General features: G+C 52.8%; 1 protein-coding gene across 2 annotated transcripts in view; it reads left to right on the top strand.

Annotated features, from left to right (window-relative positions):
• The window catches only part of LOC104692205 (protein CEPU-1), a 352,613-nt gene that overhangs the window by 26,512 nt on the left and 311,593 nt on the right, over window positions 1–14,508 (top strand). Inside the window, exon 1 of one of the 2 annotated variants that reach the window (XM_039564743.1) lies at window positions 10,566–10,602. The exons of the other annotated variant lie outside the window; for it this stretch is intronic. Coding sequence (XP_039420677.1) covers window positions 10,581–10,602 — 22 coding nt within the window. The 5' untranslated portion in view covers window positions 10,566–10,580. Of the gene's footprint in view, window positions 1–10,565; window positions 10,603–14,508 lie in introns of those variants that run through there. 2 annotated transcript variants of the gene reach the window in all.

Raw genomic sequence — 14,508 nt, 5'->3', positions numbered from 1 at the left:
CCTGTGAGGGTGGGGAGGCCCTGGCACAGGGTGCCCAGAGCAGCTGTGGCTGCCCCTGGATCCTTGGAAGTGTCCAAGGCCAGGTTGGACTCAGCCTGGGATAGTGGAAGGTGTTTCTGCCCATGGCAGGGGGTGGAATGAGATGAGCTTTAAGGTCCCTTCCAACCCAAACCTACCTGGGATCTGATGACTGAGTGGTTTCTGTGGAGACAGCATGTGGGAGTCTCCTTTCCCAGTGGATTTGTGGTAGCTTTTTTTAAAGCAGCAAGGCCAGGCTGTGGCAGCTCAGGTGTGGTTCCTGCGGGGCTTGGATACAAACACGGAGATGTTGCAGAGTGGCTGGATGGCATCAAGAGACTCCCAGTGAAGTCTGAGACTGCAACAACAGGTCCAGTCTGAAATAACTCAGGAAAACAATCCTATTCCCTTGGAGTCCAGTGAGAATAAGGGATTTGCCCCTCCAGCTGTGCCTGAGACACCACAAGTGGGTGTTGCTTTGGTTATGCTGGCACCAACCAAGGTGGAGTTAAACGCTGGCTGGCTCATGTGTTGGACTGGTGTTAAACACGGGGATTTGGGGGCTGGACCTCCCCCCAGGTGCTCTCTGGAGCATGGAAGGCTGATGCCTGGACAGCCACTCGCAGAGGATGCAATTTGGCATTTCCGTGGAGGTGGCGGAACAGGAGCTGGTGGCAGCAGGGCTGTGGGTGCCACAGCGATGTCCCCACGTGCCAACACCTTGGCAGGGAGCACACGGGCTTGCTGACAGACGCCTTCCCTAAACAGGCTGTTGTGTCCTCAGGGATGTGTCACCAGCGCCCAGCTGTGACAGCTGGATGTGCTGCTGCAGGGAGGCACAAACACACAGGTTTGAGCTGCGCTGTGATAGAAAATACATCACCCAGGAGCTCAGGCAGAGGTGCTGTGGGGTGGGATGGCCGTGCCGGGGTCCCACTGAGCCCCCCAGGACCTCTCCCCTCTTTCAGAGAGTTGCAGTGCCTCCCAGTAGCCCAGGAGGACATTAAATTTAATGGATGTCCAGAAATTATCATATCTGGGAAACACTCATTAATCTCTGTCTGCCTCGCTGGGTTTTATTTTCTTCCGAGCCCCACTCTGCCCTGATCCTTTCTCTCAATTCATGTCATCTTCTTTCCACCCAATTTTTGCCTCCCACCCCTTTTGGCTCCTGCTGCACCTAGGGAAGCCCTTTGCAGAGTCTGTGATGCAGAGCCCATGGAGAGCACACTGAGAGGTGGGGCTGGAGCTTTTGAAACACGTCTAGATTTTATCAGTGGTTATTTTTGTTGCTTTGTAGGGCTGTGGGAGCAGAGGGGGAGATGGTTGATGGCTGCTGGCTGTGGGCAGGTGATGGGCTGGTCCAGCAGCTCAGCCTGATCCCTGGTGTTACCTGATGGGTTTGGCAAGGGAATGCTCCTCCACACCACCAGATGTGCTTCACTGATGAGCCTCGTCCCCAGTCTACACCACAGGGTGCATCTGCTCTCCACCCTGGAATAAGCCTGGATTTCTTGCTATCCCATCATAAAATGGTTTGGGTTGGAAGGAACCTTAAAGCTCATCCAGTGCCACCCCCTGCCATGGGCAGGGACACCTTCCACCGTCCCAGGTTGCTCCAAGCCCTGTCCAACCTGGCCTTGAACACTTCCACACATCTCAGTGGCCGTTTGCAATGGATTATTTCAGGTGTTTAGGTATTTATTCTGGAAATTCATGCAACACAGCAACGCGTGCAGGGTTGCAGTGGTCTGTAAGGAAAGGCTCTGGCTAGCTGAGGAATAACTTTGGATGAAGGGTCCTAAAGATCCAAGCTCCATCCAGGGAGTCACACTGGTGGAGCAGTGGGGACGAGTGGCTCCAAGCCCTGTCCAACCTAACCTTGTCTCTTTCCAAGGGTGGAGCATTCGCCACCTCTCTGGGAAACCTGTGCCAGTGTTTCACCACCCTCACCACAAAACACTTCCTAATATCATCTGTACAGTCAATCCTCCCTGCTCCAGTGGGCAGCCTGGTGAAGGAGGGAAGGTTACCCTTGCACAGGGGCTCCTGCTGCTTTGCAACATCCCTTCCCTGGATGGGATACCACCTCCAGCCCCAGATATGATCCCTTCCCTTCCCTTCCCTTCCCTTCCCTTCCCTTCCCTTCCCTTCCCTTCCCTTCCCTTCCCTTCCCTTCCCTTCCCTTCCCTGCCCTGCCCTGCCCTGCCCTGCCCTGCCCTGCCCTGCCCTGCCCTGCCCTCCCCTCCCCCTAAACACAACAATTTGTTGAAATTGAGTGAAATAGGCTTCTTAACAAGTAAACTAATTTGTCAGGAGGGTGCCAGGTTTCCCTCTGCAGTGCAGGCCCTCTCTGCCGGCACCGCACATCCCGACTCGCCGCTTACGGCACAGTTGGGAATAGCTCGGTCCCGTCAGCAGGGCTGTAATTTGGCACCAAAGCTCTTTCCACACAAAGATTTTTTTGTTTAATAAAGCATAAGACTGAACAGTTTGCTCTCGCTCGTAGGTTTTGAAATACGCATTTAATTTCGGCTTAATGAGGAAATTATTGTGTATAAAATGAAATGCTTTGTCAGGCGCTCCAGGACGGGGCTGCTGTAGGATGAGAGCTGTTGGGACAAGTGGTGCTGGGAGATCTTGGGGATGGGGGATGCCGAGGGCCAGACCTGCAAGGATGAGGATGGACCCGCAAGGCAGGAGCGAGAGATCGCTGAATCGTGGAATAGTTTAGGTTGGAAAAGACCTTTAAGCTCACTAAGTCCAGCCACTCCCCCAGCACTGCCAAGCCCACAACCGAACCGTGTCCTCAAGTGCATCAAACGGGGACCAGCTGCCCTTGGTGTGCTGTCACCGGCTTTGCTCCCCTCCCCGGGTGGCCACGGAGGCAGGTGAGGAAGGGACGAGGAGGGGACACTGGTGGCAGGTAAGGCTTGGAGGGGCTGAGCCCCAGCCTGCAGTGGAGGAGGAGATGTCTTAAATCCCTACTCCAAGGATGGTGACTCCACTACTTCCCTGGGCAGCCTGGGCAGTTCCAGGGCTTGACAGCCCTTGCCATGAAGAAATTTTTCCCAATATTCCCTAAGTCTTCTCTGGAGCAACCTAAGGCTGTTTCTTGTCCTTTTGGTGAAATCCTAGGATGGGAATGGCTGCAGCAAAGGAGAGCAAAGAGCTGTATAGAGGAATGACTTGAATTTTCCAAGTATTTTTATTTATAGGGAAGTTTTCTTGCATGAGCCTCACCAGCATCTGTAGAGCTATTTCATGGCACTGCTCTCCCAAAGCTGTACAATCCAGGGGTGGCAGAGGAGGAGGTCTGGGCAGAGCAGAGATGCTCTGATGGTCCTTGGCAGAGGTGCAGAGCTGGGATAGGGACTCCAGGCACTGTGTGTTGTGGAAAATAAATGCCTGTTTTCAGGTGTGCATGGGAGGAGTAACAGGCAAAGCGTTTGGGGACCTTCAGCTGCAGGTAAGCAACGGCCAGGTGTGTTGTTCCCCCATGCCTTGACTTGGAACACATCATACCTATGGAAAGGCACGAAAGATTGGAGAATCCCAGACTGGTTTGGGTTGGGAAGGACCTCAGAGCCGCTCTCATTTCACCCCTTGCCATGGACAGAGACACCTTCCACTACCCCAGAGACACCTTCCTCTACCCCAGGTTGCTCCAAGCCCTGTCCAACCTGACCTGGAGCCCTTCCAGTGCCTGTTTGCGATGGATTATTCTGGGTGTTTAGGTATTTTGATAATTCAACCAATACAGCAACCTGTGTGGGGTTGCAGTGCTCTGTAAGGAAGGGCTCTGGCTAGCTGAGGATAAAAGGTCCTAAAGATCCAAGCTCCATCCAGGCCCTCCAGTCACACTGATGGAGCAGGGGGGACGAGTTCAAAGCCACTGCACAAATAAACTCTAATAGCTTTCCTCTTGCATTTATGTTATTAGGGGGTTCGTTTGACTGGCATTATGATGATAAATGAAAAATGCTTTGCACCATTACGTTGGGCGCTAATGCGTAGTGGGAAGAATTTTCTACTCATTTAAAAAAAAAAAAAAAAAGAAAGAAGAAAAAGGCAGAGGGGGAAAGTGGTGGGTTTGTGCAGCACCACCGAACTCTTCCCATGCAGCACCGACCTTTCACGTGTCCCCCCCTTGTCCCTCTGCTCTCGCTGGGCTGGGGCCGGGTGGCTGTTGAGTCCTTGTAGTGCATAAATCCACATCTCCACAGCTCGGCGTTGCTCCCATCCGGTGGGTTATCCTCCCTTCTGCACCACATCCTGCATCCCTGCAGGGTTCAGGATGCCACTTCCAGCCCCAGATATGAACCAAGGGCAGTAGCCGTAGGGTGAGGGGCACGCTGGGCCCCTGAAAGCTCGCTCAAAGTCTCCAGCCTCCCTTGGAAGCCAAAGGAGGAGTTTGACAGTCCAAAGGCTTTCCTTCGTTTTCAAGCCGTGGAGCAAATTGAGTTCAGAGGGTCACTGTTACTCCCAGCTGCCGCGACAGAAATCCCTAATGCACCGTATGCCAGCTTTCTCCAAAGCTTCGGCTGCTTTTTTATGAGGCGCTGTCACTCTATTATCTGCCTCTGAGTTGGTCTTTAGCTCTTTAACCTCATGAGAAGGGAGGGAAAAGGAGCCTTGAAAAGGGGGAAAAATAAAGAGGAAACAGGATGCTCCAAGAGCAGCTTTTCATCCTCACTCATGGAGCTGTAATTGGGTGCTTGGTGAGAGCTTCTTATGAAAGGGGCAGGTTTGAAGTGTTCTGGGTGGGGGCAGAAGGGGCTCTCCATGTCCTTTTCAGGGGGAGGTGGATGGGGGGGGTCGGAGCTGACCAGAGACACCGGCATCAAACGGGGACCAGCTGCCCTTGGTGTGCTGTCACCGGCTTTGCTCCCCTCCCCGGGTGGCCATGGAGGCAGGTGAGGAAGGGACGAGGAGGGGACACTGGTGGCAGGTAAGGCTTGGAGGGGCTGAGCCCCAGCCGGCAGTGGAGGAGGAGAGCTCAGTGTGGGGCTGTGACATGGGGTGGGTGCTGGCTGGGAGGCATCACCCATGGGTGCCTGGGTGCTGGGATGGATCACCCGTGGGTGCCTGGGTGCTGCCACTGTCATTGGGGTTGTGGGTGCCCAGTGCAAGCTGGCAGGGAGGAAGGGACGGAGCAAGGAGGTGATGGTTCTGGAGCAGAGGGGTGATCCTTGCTGCTCCTCCCCGACAGTTTGGGGCCGTAGCAAGAGGCGTGGTGGGATTCTCTCACAGAGGGAAACTGAGGCGGGGATAGATCAGGCACCAAACCCCATCCCTGCTTTGCAACCAGGAGCTAAATGGGAAGAAGAGGGGGAGCAGTGAGGGGCTGCGGATTCACCAAGCACCCGGCTCCTTCCAGCAGCAATTTGCTGCTCCTGGCCGGCTGCTCCGTGGCACGAGACAGGGCTCTGCTCCGCGCTGTCTCCTGCATGCTAAACACGCCGGCTCCCTGCAGGATCCTGCAGCCTTCTGCACTACTCTGCTGCAGAGGGGGTGGGGAGGCGGCTCTCGCCTTCCAGCACAGCAGCAGGCGGATGGCGGGAGGTGGAAAACTGCAGGACAGAGCCCTCCTTCCCTGGACGCTTTCCTGCGGGTCCGTTTCACCCCCAGAGCATCCCAGCTCATGCACAGCGTGTGCCCAGCCCGCGCTGCTGCCGGTCTGGGTGCTGCTGGAGCGGAACTCACCCCGCAGGGATGTGCAGCCCCCAGCCCTTTGCTGCTGCCTGTCTTTATTTCTGCTCCCCAGTGGATGAAACTGTCCTGGGGTGGGGTTTGTGGATGCTGGTTGCTTGTTTGAGCTCCAAAAGCTATCGTTGGTGCTGCGGGATAAGGCGGTGTCCTATCCTGACCAGGGTGCTGAGGCCACCCATGGCACCTAACCCTGGGTGCACAGCGTGTCCCCCACATGCCTGGCTGACAGTCGCTCCTGAGTCCATGCTGAGACTCTGTAGGAGAAGTTTTGAAGGAAACAGAGCAGCTCCTACATTTTTTAGGGAACACATTTTTATTCCTTCAGTTAAGTGAGGTCTTCTGTTCTTCCTGTTGGGAATCCATTGGCTTTCCATTTGGTCATACTTGGGGGCACATTCCCCTTTTCTTGCCCTGTGTTCATGTCAATTTATTCAAAATGTGAAAGCAGACTCATGGAGTGGTCTTCACTGCTCCAACTCCTCCTCCAAACCCACTTGGAGATGGTTTTCACCAGCACTGGGGGCTGAGAGCCAGGGATGGCTCAGGCCACGTGTGGTGCCAGGCTGAGCTTTGGGACTGTGGTGGCCTCTGCTCTGCAGGGAAGTTCAAGGGAAGTGAGATCCTGAATGGATGCATGGATGGGGAGGAGAAGTTCTGAAGGGTTTTACCTTGTAAGAATCCCTCAGGAGAACAAGCTAGGGAGGTGTGGGGAGAGCTGGGAAGGAGGGGAGTGAGGGGTTGGTGTGTTTGGGAGAGAGTTCAGGCTCTTGGCTGGTTTATAGGGTGGAAGGAAACAGGCAGCTGCATGAGGAATAGCAGGAGCAAGGTGTTTGGGAGAGGTCAGGAGGCCAGCAAGGACCCCTGAGTGTGGGACATGCTGGTGTCCCTCAGGGCTGGATTTCCACATTCCTAAATAAACCTCCATGGCTGCAGCCTTCGCTTGGGTTTACTGGCAAAGGAGGCTGCAGGGCAAGAGCACATGAGGGGGCTTATGGTCCTCAGAAACACATCCCTGTCATTTCCAAAGTGCTCCGTATTTTTGAGCAAGGACCAGAAAACATCCAATTGTGCTTTTTCCTCTTTTCTAATAATTCCTCCTTTTCAGAGCTAAATAATAGAGAGGGAGAGGACACCAAAAATAAGAATGGAATAGTTTTTTAAAGAAATTTTAGTCTGTGCCTAACAAAGAAACCACTAAGGAAACACGTCTGGGTTTTTTTGAGAAAAAGGCGTTTTGAATGGGGTGAGGGTAGAGAAGGAAAGAGAGATCACATTAAAAACTTCCACCAGCTCCAGTAATGAGATTAAGGGAGCTGCCAGATGAAACCATCTGCCTAATCTTCTACCCGGAGTCGCTGTGTTTCCATCTCCCATCCAAGGATGGGACCAAAGCCACCTTTTGCCATGGACTGGCCTGACAGGAGATGTACACAGGTGTCTGCCAGGGAAGGACTGCTCACTCCAGACATGGAGCTCCTCGCTGAACATCCGAGGAGAAGGGGGAACGAAAAGGGAAAAAAATAAAAAAGGGGGGAAAAAAAAAGAAAAAAGAAAAAAAGAAAGACACTCATAAAAAAGACAGTTTGACATTTTCTTGACTGTTTTGAAATTTTCCTAGCACAACAAGCTGTTTATCCGCCACTCCAGCTCTTATTGAATTAAAGTGTGGAGGGGGTGTTAGGAAGAAATCAATTCGTGCTCCATATGCTGCTCTGCCGAGGAACGTGGCTCTCTGCACACTATGGAATATGTAGGGAAGGGTGGGGGAAGGAGAGATAAATCCATCAGCTAACAAGATAAGTGCCTTGTTCCTCCATCTGTTACTGCTGTGTCCTTATCTGGGATTGCAGCATGGCAGCAGTGATACATCTTGTGTCAGGTATTATATTCCAAATTCATATGAATGAATTTCCATGCTCGCACCAATCCGTGATCCCGCCGCCAGCCCCGCCGTGGGTGCAGCTTTTGCCGCCGAGCCGCCGCGGCTTGCCCAGCTCCATTTCTGCCGTCGTAATTTGTGACTTGAGAGGGATCATGTAGGGACAACTCCAGCTCGGCGAGGGGCTGGTAGAGCCGGGAGGAGGACCTGGATAATGGCCACCCCTGGGATGCCAACAGGGCGGACATGTGCTTTGCAGACGGCCAAATCAGCTTGGGAATAAAGCGCGTGTTTAGAGGTGGCAGGAGGGACAAGGGCTTCTCAGGTCTTTGCTTTTCTGCTGAGCCTTGTTAGGTGGAGCACTGAATGGGCTTAAACTGAGGTAGGATGGGTTAGATGGGATATTGGGAAGAAATCCTTTCCTGTGAGGGTGGGGAGGCCCTGGCACAGGGTGCCCAGAGAAGCTGTGGCTGCCCCTGGATCCCTGGAAGTGTCCAAGGCCAGGTGGGACGAGGCTTGGAGCAACTTGGGATAGTGGAAGATGTCCCTGTCCATGGCAGGAGAGTGTAATGGGATGATCTTTAAGGTCCCTCCCAACCCAAACCACTCTGGGATTCTCTGTCAGCAGCATCCTTGGGGTGTGGAGGCTGCACTCCAGCCCTCGTGTCCGGTGGGTAGCAGGGAGACAGGCAGTGCCAAAGCACCTTTCACATCAGCCTTAAACAGCGCTTTTCTAGAGGCATCAACATCTGCTGCTGCTGGAGGAACCAGATTCCTGCCTTGGACCAGCTAATAAAGTTTTTGGGAGCAGAAGTTGGATGGGACAGATCTGCTCCTGCCGTGTGACCGTGGGGAGCTCATTTAGCTGGACATGCCCAACTCCTGATGGGCTGCCCTGCCCAGCTGCAGACCAGTCCAAAGGCATCTGGCTGCAGAATGCTGAGTTTCTACACCGTGCTTGTGTTTAAAATCAATTTATCTCTGGACTGGGCTCAAGACCTGTACTGGATTCAGTGGCTCAGTGTGGGATGAGCCAGGCTTTTCGGAGCTGGGAGCTGCTCTCAAAGTCTGCTCTTATGGCTAATCCTGGTGCACTTGTAATTGAAGGCACAAACAAAAGCTGCTGGGGGATTTTGGGGTGGTCTTCAAGCCTCTGGTGTCTGTGTAACCAATCAGTGCCCGCTGTGTTGGTTGTTACAACCATCTAGTGAGCTCGGGGTCCTCAGAGCTGTCAGCAGCCTCGAGGTATAAATCCAAGTCTGGCCGGGATGCAGCCAGCTGGTAAAACCCACGGCATCATCCTGGGGTGAGGAACAGCATTGCCATTTGTTCCTTCATGTTTTTGAACACTTGTGTGCTGTCGGGCCAGCTTTTCCTGGAGAGGACACTGTGGAGATACAGAAAGTTTAAGCAGGGAATGGGAATGCATCTAAGTCATCTCTAACTGGCCATACTCCACTGAGTCTCTCCTGACCTGCAAGCCCTTGGCTTGCCCTCAAGGACCTGCTGCCACTGAGGAGATGAATTAAGTCTGCACTGCTCATACAGGGTTTTCTCTCTGTCCCTCATCTTTGGAAATGGGATTTTTCGTGGCTGGAAAAAAAGAAAATCACAGAAGTTTTTTGCCCAACTGGGCTGAGGGAGGCTGGAGAGAGATTGGTGAAGGTCAGGGCTAAATCCCAGCCTTTGGCAGCAGGAGGGTTTGGAGCTGGGTGATTTATTCTGGGGCCAGTTTTCAGTCTGGGTTTGTATGTGCTAGCAGAAGGCACAGACAGTGGCACAGTGCCCAAGCCAAGAATTGAGAAACCTGGTTTTAGACATAAAATCTAATTTGGAATTAAAGCACAGGAGTTGTTAATATGCTCATGGGAATAATCTGTGCCTGGATCCCATTTTCTGCTTCTCATGTATGTTAGACTCCTTTGAGCAACATCCACGGGGAGGGATCACTCAGGGTGATGCGTAGAGCTGGGAGAGAGTCAGTAAGAGGAGTCCGTACTCACCAAAACCATTGAGCACCTGGCTCCTGAGCATCCCTCTTGCCTGGGACTGGGATCTGGGAAGAATTCAGCCCCGCTGAATAAATGGTTCAAATGGGCTTGGTTGGTAAAATTGTGTTTTTACTGCCGAGGATATCAGTCCAGGTGGCCCTGGAGCGCAGAGGGATGTGGGAGATGAAGCAGCAATAAAAGCAGGAGTTGTGCCTTTTTTCAGGTGGTCTTTTCCTCTCCTTTTGTGCCTCTGAATAAAAGGAATGAAAGCGAGAACACTTATCTTTGCTGGCGTGAGCATCGGGGGAAAGAGCACGTTTCACTTGCAGAGTGGTAAAAAGTTTCAGGAAAGAGTCGGGAACAGGACCCCGAGCTCAGCTTGCCCTGGGTCCCCTCAGAGCATGGGAGGTGTGGTTTGATCTTGAAATATCCTTTCTGAACCCGTCTTGAGCTGAAAAGGCAGAGAGATGCCTGAGGGAAAAGCGGGAGCATCGTCTCTGCCCTGCCTGCGGGAATCGGTGCTGGGACAAAACCCAGCTCCAAAGCCAAGACTGAGCAAACCAGGTGTGTCGAAGCCAGAGAGGATCTTTTTTCTCATTCCCACCTTCTTGTTCTTGAATAAAGATGCTATTTTTATTTTCCCTTCTGTTTAGCCCCGATGGGCTTAACCCATCTCTGCAGAGGCACCGAAATCCCAGCTCTAATTTCAATTAAGAGCGCTCCTTTTGATTGCAGCCCAGGCTGGGGTTTGGGATCTATTCCTAATCCCTATATTAGCACTGATTCATCTCTTCCATGAGTATTATCATCAGCAGCCCTTTGGGAAGGGAGGGGAGGGATCTTTCGGGAGGATAAATACCATTTGTTTGTGTTTGTATTAGCTTCCACGCCGCATCCTGATTACATCCCGCATTTTGACACAACAATTATTATTAATTTCCCGGCGTCTGCGTTTGGATTCTCGCCGACACAAAGGGAAGATGACGGATAATGTCAGGCTCGGTAATTGGGTGGGGGAGGGATGGAGAAGGATGGGGGGGGGGGCAGTTGGGATATTATTAGATTGCAATTCTCAGTGTGGAGCGGGAAAGGTATTTCTCAGCAGATGTCGGCACTGGCTATTTATCCGCAGGTTAGCGCCGGCGGAGCGATTGTCTGGGACACGCTCAGCTCCCTCACCCCTGCCCCTCTCTGCCCTCTTCCTCACAGAAATCCCATCAGCTCTGTATTGTGGGAATTGGCTTTTCCAGAGAGCCCCGCTGGTTGCTTTCTGCTCCGGCGCTGCTGTCTTTGCAATTAACTTGGCTGAGGTGAGCCCCGGCTGGGAAGCAGTGAGCGCAGGGCTGCGGGAGGGCTCTGCTCGGGGGTCAGGGGTTTGGGAAAGCCTCCATGGGTCTGGATCCCTCTGGTGGGGGGTGTAAGGAGCTGGTGCCCATTGTGGAAACTCCTGTGAGCTGCCCAGTGTCGCTGCGGGCAGAGCCAAGGTGGGAACCCGCCGGTCCTGCCTCCTTGTTTCAAAGATGTTGTCGTGAACATCCAACATCCTTGACATCCAACCTTGATCCAAGTGTTGGATGCTTGGCTGGGGTAAAGGTGGTAGATAATGAGCAGAAAGGTGATGGAGAGACATTGCTGGTGAAGATATCAGAGCAGGGCGTGTGCCCTGGTGTCCCTCTGTCCTTGCTGCCGGGGATTTTTGATAACTGCCTGCTTTTCTCCTTCATCCGGCCTTCGTGGGAGAATTGCAGCAGGGCTGGTGTGTTGAGCACAGCCCAGGCGATGCAAAATCCAGAATACTCAGAAAAACTCCTATTCAACAGCAGGCATGCACAGACAACCTTCTTCTCCCAGATCTTGCATCCATCAGCTGATCACTGACTTGCATCAAGTCATTCCTTACTGGCACAGGATGCCCAGAGAAGCTGTGGCTGCCTCTGGATCCCTGGAAGTGTCCAAGACCAGGTTGGATTTGGGGTTGGAGCAGCCTGGGATAGTGGAAGGTGTCCCTGCCCATGGCAGCGAGTTGGAATGAGATGGGCTTTAATGTCCCTTCCAATCCAAACCATTCTGGCCTTTGGAAACCTGGTGGTATCTGAAACAATGTGCTGGGAGGGAAGGTCTCCTGTCCTTCCCGTGTCTCGCTGTTGTCTCGTCCCTCCCACAGAGCTTGTGCTTGTGAAACGCTGCGTGGTTCATCCCCTGCTCTCGCCGTGCAGAAGGAGGTTTGAGTTCAAGCTGGGAAAATAATAAATAAACCAAAGGATCTAACTGTGATTCAGTGAGCATCGATTTCTGAGGCTGCTCCTGAAACACGGAGAGGTGCTTGAGATGGAGGGGAAGCTACAGGAGAGGAGGAACAGATGGGTCTTTGAACCTTTGGGAAACCTCCCTCCTCTTCTTTATAAATCTGTGCAGGGCAGGTGATGTGCTGGAATAGCTTTTCCTCCCCAGCACGGGTAGTGAAGATGGTGATGGAATTGATGGGGTTGCTGGGGAGGGGACCTGCAGTCCTGGGGGGTTTTAGCAGTGAGATCGCCAGGCTCTGTTGGGAGCTTGATGGGGATCTGGGAGATGAGCAGAAGTGCTGCTGGTGCCTGACCCTGGCTGGGGCTGGACAGGGCTTTACAGCCATGCTTAGGGCAGCAGCACGAGGTCAAACGGTGTCCCTGCCTGAGAGAGGACCAAGAGCATTGACCTTGTAACTCGTGAGATCATTCAGAAGAGGGTGATAGGTTTTGTTCCTTAATCTTTGAGCTCTGGCTCTGCCTGGCACCCACAGTCAGTGCTGGCTCCCATCCTGCTGTGCCAGCCCCATGGCTGGATGCTGCTGTGAGCATCCTGTGGTGCTGGGGCACGAGGCACGCTCGGTTTCTGGGATTTGTGGTTGTTTTGCTAACCATGCCCTGCTCTGACATAGCCAGATCCCCCTGCTTGTGCTCCCTCCCTCTGCATCAGGCCCTGTCCATCCCAAGCCCTCTCTCCCTTTGAAGTGTCCCAGAGCTGGGCCCCGGCTCTCCTTCATCTCTCCTGTGCAGGTTTTCCCTGTAGGGCAGGAGTCAGGATCATGGCTACCTCCAAATCATCTTGTGTGTGAGCTGGGCCTTCCCAGTTATCCTGCAAAGTGTTTAACCCTGGGGACAGCGCTCCCAGGGCGGGCAGCTTCCGCACAAAGGGACATCTGGTCCATCCCAGTGATGTCGATCAGTTGGATGCCACGAGCTGCGTTGCTTGGAGGTTGCACTTGACCACTGGAAGGGCTACACACATCCCAGCCCTGGAAGTGTTCCAGGCCCGCTTGGACAGGGCTTGGAGCAACCTGGGAGAGTGGAAAGTGTCTCTGCCCACGGCAGGGGGTGGAAAAAGATGATTTTTAAGGTCCCTTCCAAGGCTGACACACAGGGCTCCTGGTCCTGGTGGGGCAGAGCTGGGATGGCAGGAGCATCCTGCCTTATCCTGGCTCTGAGTCCTGCCCATGGGTAGAAACAGAAGGTGCTTTTGAAAGCTTTTCTGTGATGTAGGGCTGCTTTCCCTGCTGCCCAGTGGCTGCTCTGGCTGACACACAAAGCTGGGCTGGCCAGAGCAGCGGCTTTGTCTCCACCAGCCATGCAGGAGGGGCTTTGGGATGAGCCAGGCAGCTGGGCTGGGCTCGCAAGGCAGTGTGAACCTGCACTGGGGATGGGATCCTGGTCTGGAAAGAGAGTTAAGAGGTTTTGTTTGGGTTTTTGCACCTTCTGACAGCTTGTTGAGGGGGCTGTTGTGGGGCTGGAAGCACCTCCTGAGCGTAGTCCTGAAGTATTTACCTACGGGTTGGAATGGACTTGGCTTGGTGAAAGGAGTGGATTTGATGCTTTGCTCTAAAGCCAGGCCAAATCATAATCTCTGGATCCAGCAGCTGAAATTAAAGAACATGCATTGAGATTAAATTCATTGTGATATTTAGTCTTTTTGGACGCAAGATCAGCTGAAAGGGCAAGAAAGACTGAGTCAGGCAGGGGTGCTGTGGCGTGGTCCCTGTGTGTGCTGGGACCTGGGCAATGAGGAGCAGTTTGGTCCCAGCCGTGTGATCCTGGCCAAACCCCTTCTCCGTGTTTTCCCCTCTCAAACTTTGATCTTTTCTCTTCAGCCTTTAAGCACTTCCAGCCGTGGATTTGTGTGTTCAATATCCAGCCCAGTTCCTGTGGTGTTGCTAGGGGTTAGCATAATGGCAATGGTAAGGCAGGGAATTATCAGAGACCTTATCAGCACAGTCAAACCTGAACTTTTTTCCATTTTTCCCTTTCACCCCAAAAGCAGGACGGGTTTCCTGTGCACTGTGACCTGTAGGTGCTGGAGCCAGGCCGTGGGGTCATCTCATCTCATAGAAAATCCTTTGTCCTTAGAACAATAAATCCAGCGTTTCATTCCCCCCCTTGCATCTTTTTATGTCCATTTGCACATTGAAATCTCTTCAGCTGACTCCTGCCAGTCTTTACAAAAAGCTTTTGCTGCTTCAGATGTTTCAAAGATTGCAGGGTTGCCCATCAACCCGAGAGCTTTCCTCGTAAGCAGCTCCAGCTCTGCAGAAGGCAGTGGGAGGGAGGTAAATGTATTTGGAAGAGATGGGGAAGGGAGGCAAAAAGAGAAGGGGTTTTATACCCTGTTCTCCGGGGGAAAGCATTTTTTATCTCTAAATCTGTGTAATTGATGCTCAGATACTCTGGTGATGAGTGCCTTAGAAATGCATCTGCAGTAATAATCTAATATCCGTTTGTTAGGGCTCCAAGGAAATCTAATAATACTGATGCTTTGCCTAATAGAGCTCCTTTCATCCCAGGATAAAATGCAAGGAGTTCGAGATGGAAAAGACCAATTTTAGGTCGTGCAGTTCATCTCCCTTCCCATGCAAAGTCTCGAGGTGTTTTGCAGACA

Source organism: Corvus cornix, chromosome 24 (genome assembly GCF_000738735.6).
Source record: "Corvus cornix cornix isolate S_Up_H32 chromosome 24, ASM73873v5, whole genome shotgun sequence".
NCBI lineage: Eukaryota > Metazoa > Chordata > Aves > Passeriformes > Corvidae > Corvus > Corvus cornix.
Note: the sequence above shows the minus strand (reverse complement) of the source record. Positions and strands in the feature narration are given on the sequence as shown.